The 9,406-nt window shown below is 35.1% G+C and overlaps 1 protein-coding gene across 3 annotated transcripts in view; it reads right to left on the minus strand.

The window, feature by feature from the left end:
• The window catches only part of UMODL1 (uromodulin like 1), a 46,788-nt gene extending 37,503 nt beyond the window's left edge, over window positions 1-9,285 (minus strand). For 2 of the 3 annotated variants that reach the window (XM_039369117.1, XM_039369101.1), the window contains exons 1-2: window positions 8,680-9,282; window positions 5,861-6,103 (exon numbers count right to left, since the gene is read on the minus strand). In XM_039369117.1, the coding sequence (XP_039225051.1) occupies window positions 5,861-6,103; window positions 8,680-8,779 (343 nt within the window). In that variant the 5' untranslated portion in view covers window positions 8,780-9,282. Of the gene's footprint in view, window positions 1-5,860; window positions 6,104-8,679 lie in introns of all 3 variants that reach the window. The other variant, XM_039369109.1, reaches the window with a different exon arrangement.
• Window positions 9,286-9,406: the final 121 nt, after the last annotated feature.

A 9,406-nucleotide genomic window follows, 5' to 3' on the forward strand; every position in this document is an offset into this window, starting at 1 on the left:
GGAAAGAGATTGTTTTCAACTAGATGCTGTTGTACTACATCAGCTACCACATCAGTTAGCAATTTGAAAGTTGTTGGTAAGCAGGTAATTGGCCAGTAGTTGCCTGGTGTTGCCTCTTTTGCTGGATGTTTCATTATTAGGTAGGTTTTCCAGTTATTAGCCACTTTTCAATTTCTCATCCTTGTAGTATATTGTTGAACTGTTTGGCAATGAGTGGATATAGAACAGTTAGATGTTTCAGCCAAAACCCATGCAGTTCATCTTTACCTGGTGCTGACCAATTTTTGATCTTCCTTGCTCTTTTTTTACCATTTTTGTTGTTAATACTAGTTCTTTCATTTCAACTTCTGTTTTATTTGCATCCACCTCTTTTAACCAAGCTGCATCCTTATTGTATTTCTTTGGGTTATCCCATATCTGCTTCCAGAACTGCACTGTTTCTTCCTTGTCAGGTACTGACTGATTCATTGCAGTGTCTCCACTGATGGATTGGTAGAAACGTTTCTGATTGGATTGAAATAGGAGGTTCTGCCTATAGTTTATTATTATTATTATGGATCATCGCACAGTCAGCCAGATCTTCAGACTGGATTTGGCATTTTGTCTACCTATCGAGTCCTTACCCAGGACCTGGGATAGGCAGATGTGGATGTTTGATGGTATTACAGGTATCGTCGCAGGATGGAAGCCGTTCCTAGTAAGGCTGCCTTTTGCAATTGACTAATAGCAAATTTGTCAATGGCAATGGTGTTCAAGTGGTGCTCCAGTTGTTTTGGGATTGCACCCAAGGAGCCTATTACTATTGGTACTACCCTTGCTTGCTTTTGCCACAGTCTTTCTATTTCTATTTGTCGGTCTTTGTATTTTGTTATCTTCTCCAGTTCTTTCTCTTCTATTCTGCTGTCTCTAGGCACTGCCACGTCCACTATCCAGACTTTTTTGTCTTTCTTATCGACAATTGTTAAGTCTGGGGTGTTATGTTGCAGGTGCTTGTCTGTTTGAATTCTGAAGTCCCAGAGCAGTTTAATTTTATCATTTTCTATGACTTTCTCTATTTTATGATCCCACCATTTTTTGCTTACAGGAAAATGATATTTTTTGCAGATCTTCCAATGCACCATTGTTGCTACTTTGTCATGCCACTGCTTGTAGTCAGTCTGTGCAATCTTCTTGCAACAGCTTACCAGGTGGCCCACTGTTTCTTCAGCTTCTTTGCATAGGCGGCACTTACTGTCTGTTGCTGTCTTCTCAATTTTGACTTTATATGCATTTGTCCTTAAGGCTTGGTCTTGTGCAGCCAGAATTAGTCCCTCGGTCTCTTTCTTCAATTTTCCTGCTCTTAGCCATTGCTAAGATTATTATTAATATTATTGTTGTTGTTGTTGTTGCTAAGATGATGATGATGATGATGATTAACTCTGCCAGGTCTGTCATATGTTCTGAAAAGTTTTCAACTAAGAGACTATGGCTGTTGTAAGAGAAATATTAGTAGCCTGATAAGCTAAAATAAAACAAGGACAATTCAGTATGATTCATATTCCCATGACAACTACTGCTTGCAGAAAGAAGGTAAACTGCTAGTGCACATTTTATGTGGCTGAGTCATTTGTTGCTTGTTAGCAAACTGCTTGCAATAAATGTAAAGCCTGTTGAGTGGCTTTGTCTCAGAAAGTCACAGCCAATCACAATTTGCCAGAGAATATCCATTATTTTCCTACATGTTAATTAATCAATCAAATTAGTAGTGTCAATAAGAACCCAAGAAAATAAAAGTAAAAAATGATAACACAGGGGCTGCATTTCTAAAAATGTGGGGCAGAGCCAGGACAATACTCTAATTCCATTTAATTTAATTTAGTTTAATTAGTTAATGTTAAATCTAATTAATTAAATTAATGTAATTCATTATGTATTTAATATGCTCCTCCTAGGTTCACACAAAACAAAGCACATGCATTTTAGTTATGATAGAATAAAGAGAGTAAGAGTGGCCAAAGTTATCTGCTATTTAAATTGACTTTTGAGTATGCTCTATAGATAGAAGTATAGCATCCAAAGAACAGATCTCAAGGGACAGGACCCAGGGAAAATCTAAAGTGCTCTAAACGCCTCTCGTTTCTAGTTACTTAGAATCCAGAGATAAGTACTTTAATATCAAGGGAAACATTAAAGTCATTCAGTAACACGCTCTTAATTCTGTCTGCTGATTAATAAATGATGAAAAGAAAAAGTTGATAAAGAATATGACTAAATAATACCATTCATAAATATTAGCACTACAGTATGACTCTGAGGTCTGGAAAATGGTTTAACAAAGGCTACTGTATGCTTTTATTAGGGAAATAAAGAAGACAGATATGTATATCCCCACATATACAGTAAAATAATTTGCAAGAGCAGAAAGAGCCTCTAATCTGATTAGGGCAATCTATACCTGTATGCAGTTGTAAAATCTTTCTTTGGAAAGCTTGAGAGATGCTCTGTTGTAAGTCAAGTGCTATTTTCCTTAAGAGTTTTTCTCCAGATGGAGATGATTTTGCATGTTTATTACAGAAATTCAGGATATCATTTCTACCAAAGCCTCCCTAATCATTTTCTCCTGAAATTTTATTTGATCACTATGAAACTGCACGTACTGTACCATTTACTCAGAATTCTCCATGGTCACAATGTAGAATTTTTTTAAGGTTAAGCAAACTGTTATTTTTTCTGATGAATATCTATGAACCACATTAATAGGTTACCTAATCTAGCAAATTTTGATTTCACAATTTGGTCCAGTACCATTAGCATCATCTGAATTGCTAGAGTTACTATTAGCACTGACATGTATTCTGAACTACAGTATGTTTATAGCAATTAAAGAAAATTGGCATGGCTGCATGTTGGTCAGTAACGTAATTGAAATATATGAATGTTCTAAATGACTTTTTTTCCTTCCTAGTATCTTCCCAGAGATGCAGAGTCTGCTTTTCTGATCAACAGAAGGTTGGATGTGACAGGAATTGACTGGTGCCTTAATTACTAGACCAGATTGGCTCTCTCTTCTAAATTACATATTAAACTTTTCAAATCTGAGATATTATAGATCTACCAAGTATGAAGTATAAGGAAAGGGCCCCAAACTGAATTCATAATCTTGCATTGATTATACGTGTTCACTCTTTGCTTTTGGGCTGGCTTGTTAGCAGTATAATGGAAGGGCTGCTCAATATAATTCCATGAGAGCTAATTTCTACTGTCTTCTGTAACTCAATGGGAGATTATGGTTAGAAAAATGGGGCATAATCAAAGAGATGAAATGAGAAATCATAATGTTCTCCACTAATAAATGCCAAAACAGAAGAAAAGAAAAAGATATCATAGAATATAAAAATTAAAGTAGGATGTACAATAGTAGAATTTGATGAATACTACTTTACATTGTATTTCAACTAATCAGTCATAGATGACTCAGTGATACAATCTCTTCCATTAAGATGATTATAAAAATATATTACATTGGGAGTAAAAATTCCTATTGTAAAATATATGAAATAGCTGAAAATAGTAATCAAGGCAGAATTTGTATCTGGCACCAAAAAAAAAAATAAAGTTAAATATAACTTTTTGAATAGTATTGATCTTTCAAAAAACCTCTGAGCACATTTGCGCAGTGGAAGAGTCATTTCTTTTATTAATAAATATTTTTGAAAGGATAAAGAAAGGCATGCTTATAGTCAGACTAATAGAAATATTGTTCTGGGGCTTCATTATATATCAAAGGAGAATTTTTATGTGCATATTATGTCATTTTACCTAAATGAACATATTTTAGGCTATAACTAATGGTTTTTAAATTAATAAGGACTAGCAAATAATAGCAAAATGATCACTGATTTCAAAACTGCTTTATTTTATCTTATCTTTTTATCATAAAACTGAAGAAATGGCATATAGGTTTATCTGCACCTCATAGAATAACTACAGTACTCTTATACTGAGTGCATAAGATGCATTCAGAATAATATAGGAGTTTAAGTAATAATGACCATGTACAAGGGCATTTCGGAAATAAATCTCCATTTGGTTATCAATGGAGTTTTCCGATGGTCTTAGGAGACCCCTGTGAAAGCGTCGTTCAACCCCCAAAAGGGTCGCGACCCACAGGTTGAGAACTGCTGATCTACCCGTATGCGGGCGAGCATTATTGTGAACCAATACCGCACTGGAAGTCAGCATGCCCTGATGCTTGTTATGGATGGCTCATCTGAGTTTTCGTAAGGTTTCACAGTAGACTTCTGAATTGATGGTCGAACCAAGCTCCAGTAGTACTCCTTTGGCATCTTCACATTTGGTGGAATTTTCTATGGCACCACTTCCAGTGTAGTATTAGTTTATTATAATATTTGCCCGCACACTGCTAGATGCACCCAAGAACTTTTGAAGCAGTTCTGTTGGGATGTTTTTGATCACCCCCCCCCATAGCCCAGATTTGGTGCCAAACGACTACTATTAACGAATTTCAAACCTTATAAGGCATGACAAGTGCCTCAATTTGAAGGGCAATTATGTCAAAAAGTAATGTAAAGTTATAGTTTTCTAATGTGTATAATAAAAGTTCTGTATCTGTGAGTGTCTGTCATTGATAACCAAACGGAGGTTTATTTCCTAATTGCTCTTGTAATATTGGAGCCAGTTTGGTGTAGTGGTTAAGGCACTAGCTGGAAACCAGGGGAATTTGAGTTCTAGTTCTAGTGAGTTCTAGCCTTAGGCACAAAGCCAGTCACTCTCTCCCAGCCCTAGGAAGGTAGGAATGGCAAGCCATTTCAAAAAATCTTGCCAAATAAAATGAAAGGCAGACTCCAGGAGTTAATACTGATTTGAAGTTTCTATTTATTGATTGATTTATCCTGGAATTTACTATCTTTTCCAAAATAATTCAAAATGAAGGGAAGGGGTCTTAGAATTGCTGAGCATATGATAAGAATTTTGTTTTACATTGGAAGGAGGTCACTTAATATTCAGCTTGTCTCCCTTCAAATATGGCAATTCATTTGACCTTTGGACATATGCTTATAAACCTAAGATAAAATCCATGAGGAAAGTACACTGAAATGAATACATGGCCTAATTATACTGTTCCTGGAAAGGATTGCCCATATAAGAGCAAACCTAGGCTTCAATATTTTTCTCCACAAGATACATCAACTTTAAGGAACATCAGGGATTTCCTTCAATGCATAGACAACTATTTGTATTTTAAAAATATTTTTATCCTGCCTTTATTATTGTTATAACTCATATAATACTCCTTTTATTATTTTATTATTTATTACTTTTATAAATAACTCATTCAATACTCCTTTCTCCTATTTTCCTCACAACAAATCTGTGATGTAGCTGGGCTGAGAGAAAATAGCCCAAAGTCACCCAGCTGGTTTTGCATGCCTATGGTAGGACTAGAACTCAGTCTCCTGGTTTCTAGCCTAGAGCTTTAACTGCTACACCAAACTGGGTCTCTAAAAGGTATGTGATTGAAGAGGAAAAGTACATAAGTCAAAAACACATTTCTATATCTCAGTACCCAAAATATATATCATTTGCTGAGGTGGGCAGTTATAGAAATCAAATCAAATCAATCAATCAATCAATCAATCAGCCAGCCAGCCAGCTATAGTTGTATATGGATCATATTTACCAGATCTGCTCTGTGAAAAAAAAGCATTAAATTGTAAATACAGAAAAGTCAGTTTATTTGCTGCTAAGTCATCCAGTGAGATCTTATAGTCCCAACTTTCCAATTTATACTATAATTATATATATCATTGATTTTGCAATTCATAAGCCATAATCTTTTCATTGTTTATTTCATACTTACGTAAAGAACAATATGGTCCCACTTGTTCATACCCAGCACAACAATCTGTCACATTCACAGCTTCTTGCACCATAATAGGATGGTACTCTTCTTTGTAGTAGGTTGTGGTGCACATTTTCCATGGAATCCATCCTCCACATGGTGTTTGTTTCTCATATGATTTTTGATACGCAACTGTTTTGCTCACAATTTTTATCACAGAATAATTGCATAAATGGTAACCGAGCAAAGAGAGACCTTTTTCTAAAATAAAGAAAGGAGAGTGATCTATTAGAATGGAATTAGTGGCATAGAAGGTACCTTTCCATCAAACTACTTTGAAGTAATGAACGTTTTTCAGGTTCACTATTGTAAACATAAGACTTTGTAATCCTTGTAGATTCACAATGCTGAAAAATAAAAGGAAGGACAAGAGAACAATGGTTGGATGCAGTTGCAATGGTAAAAGGTATACACCACTAGAAGAGCTGAAAGATTATATTAGGTACAGATTCATTCAATGGTCACTAAGAGTTGACATTGGCTTGATAACATGTAATCTTTCAATCAATATTTTAATTATTTTGAATATGGTCTAAAGGTCCAGAAGAAAAAATGCAAGATCATGTTTAATCAACAAATGATAAATGTTAGAAGAAACTATCCAAAATCCACTCAGAACCTTCAGGAATGGGGAGCATAAAATAAAGTAAATAAGCATGTAACAATATACCTATGTACAACAAGCCAACCTAGAACTGGCTCAACCATTAAGCAGAATATGGTAATCTCCTAAAGCAGATTATTTGATCAGGATTTTTTTTCCAGATACTTGAGAATCTTTGCTTTCACACACGTGAAACAATTCAGTGGCATATTCTTCTTGATGCTGGCATGTCTGGTACTTGTGAAATTTTCATGATAAATCATTTAGGCTTATTTATTATTACCTGTTTACTATAGATACTCTGATATTCTATTTTGATTGGAGGCCACATTGTTCAAGCCATTCACAAAACAAATTTGCTTTAGTGCAAATGCTATCTGTTTGGAAACATTTTTACTTCTGAATAAATAATGAAGCTAATAATAATTGCAGTCTGAAGTCCTGCTGGCATCAACTAGGATCCAGCAACAAAACCAAGCACTAAAGACAGAGTTTAGAAGTTAGGGCCCAGCTCTCAGAACACTACTGTTCCCCTGGGCAGAATTGCTAAGCAAAATTTGTTTACAAATTAGCATTTTCAGCTGTATAGCTCTTAGTTACAAGACTTAGCTTGCCATTAAGCTAATTTAAAATGTACTTTGGATGGATGCATGCAGTGTAAATGTCTTTCAATTATAAGCTGAATTTTCCACTACCATTACTGGAAATTTATTGGATATTTACAAGGTTTATAATTATTGGCTAATTATCATTTTACCAGCTTAGCTTTTATTATGACATTGATAATCCAGGCAAATACTATGGCTTGAAACTATTGACACTTTAGATCAAGGGTGTCAAACTCGCCACATCACGTGACGTATCGCGACGTATCATGACTTTTTCTGCATTGCCGGAGCTGGGGTGGATGCGGCCTCGGTATGATGCAATCAGCCCGTGGCCAGCAGTTGACACTCCTGCTTTAGATTCATTCATTCATTGTATTGCTCAAGTAATAGTAATAGTGCTAAGATTTTTCTTAAACACACAGTGAAAAACTATAGTTAAATTACTTTTCTAATATACTACAGTATACAGTATATTGTGGTACATTGTAATCAAATCCATACTTTGAATCCATGAATGTAATTTCAAGCAGTAAAATTAAATACAATCCAAATAGTTGATTCAACAGAATAATTATAGAATATAACCTCAATGATTATTGCAATATTTTGGATTTCATTGCACAGTCCCTTTTACAGTTATTAATGGAGAAAAAACAGTGAAGAAAACTTGTCACTACCAAACCATTCAGTAATGGTTAAAGTTGAAAATAAAGATCTACAGCTCCCTATTCCATAACCTCTTTTCACCTCTCTTGAACAAATTAGGAAGAGAAGTTGAAATGCTTACCTTCTAGAATACTAATAGATAGGGAACATTAATTTACAACAAATGGGATAATGCAAGTATTGCAGGGGGAAAATGCGTTCTTTTACCTCTTTCTTAAAATAAGGCAGTCTACCAGAATTGCTTTGTTCATTCTGCTATCTAAGAGAGTTTTATGAAGTGAGAATATGCTAATAAGATTCTAGAACTACAAACAGTAACGGCAAAGCTTTATATCTGGAATCCCAAACAGGTTCTCATGTATCAGGAGATGATGTCCTTTGACATCCTTTGACAACTAACAGGCATCCTAATTTTATTTGTTTGTTAGGTTCTTTTAACTTAAAACAGATTAGATGGAATACTCATCTTGGCAGCCATTTTGTGAGAATACCCATAACATACTCTCAAAATTCTAAATATGTCCACTAGCTCAAAAAATTGGGGATTCCTAAATGATACATACAGAAGTTTCAGCAGAACTAAAGAAAATCTTATCCAAGGTTTACATAGTTCACCTAAAAGGTCTATACAAATTTAGATGAAACAGTCTCACCAAGTTCAGAGAAGAAGACAAAGAATATGAAACAAAAGGTGTTCACATCTGTTTTACAAAGTATCATTATGAGAGAATTGTCATTGACACTCAAGTGTTTGAAATATTAAATCTATGATTAGCATTGGGGTTCTGGATGAATGACCAGCTGCATTATTTGACAAGCATAATCTATGGTTCTAAATTAAAAATCTCCCTGAAGTAAAACTAATATAGTACCATTAGAACTGTAGCATAGTGACTTACCTGTAAAGGTATTGCTTGCGCTCTCTGCTGAAGTGATGCACAGGATGAAAACAAAAGTTACCAAGATTTTACTCAACAAAATAAAGGAGTTCCTCATCATTTTTTATTTGTCTCTGTTCTCTGAAAACAAAAGTGCTGGTAGTGTTACATACAGTTATTAGGATATAAAAGAAAATATTCCCTCTTTTCTCTTTTGTATACAGGTATACATTGGTCCTGGAACAAAGAGAAAACTCAGCCAGTATCTTGCTTGCATGGGTTTGTTAATGATTTCCCAAGGGGCTGCCTGCATCTAAATTACCCATCCTGGTTCACAGCAACCTGTTACACTCATGTACAGAATAACAATCTGGTGAAAACACTCTTACGTGAACTTAAAAACAAGAGAGGATCAAAAGACGGATGAATTGCTTATTAAATTAAATCATTGCATTTTCTCTGAAAGCTCAAGTTAGTGGAAATTGGGGTTTTATTTTATCTGCATAACAGCAAACTATGATGACATGTTAGGCTGAAGAAATGAGGGGATCACATTCACTCAGCAAGCAATATGTCTAAATAGGGACTTAAACTGGGGTTTCTCTCCAAGTCCAGCATCTTCATCACTACATTATACAATACTGGTTCACTGGATTGGAGGATAGCAGCACCCCTTCCTTCCTCTTATGAGGGAGGACTCTTAAACTGCGGAAAAGTCTAGACCAGTGGTTCTCAACCTGTGGGTCGG

The sequence above is a fragment of the Crotalus tigris genome, unplaced genomic scaffold, assembly GCF_016545835.1.
Source record: "Crotalus tigris isolate CLP2741 ecotype Arizona unplaced genomic scaffold, ASM1654583v1 scf7180000017601.7605149639:7615979, whole genome shotgun sequence".
Classification (NCBI taxonomy): Eukaryota; Metazoa; Chordata; class Lepidosauria; order Squamata; family Viperidae; genus Crotalus; species Crotalus tigris.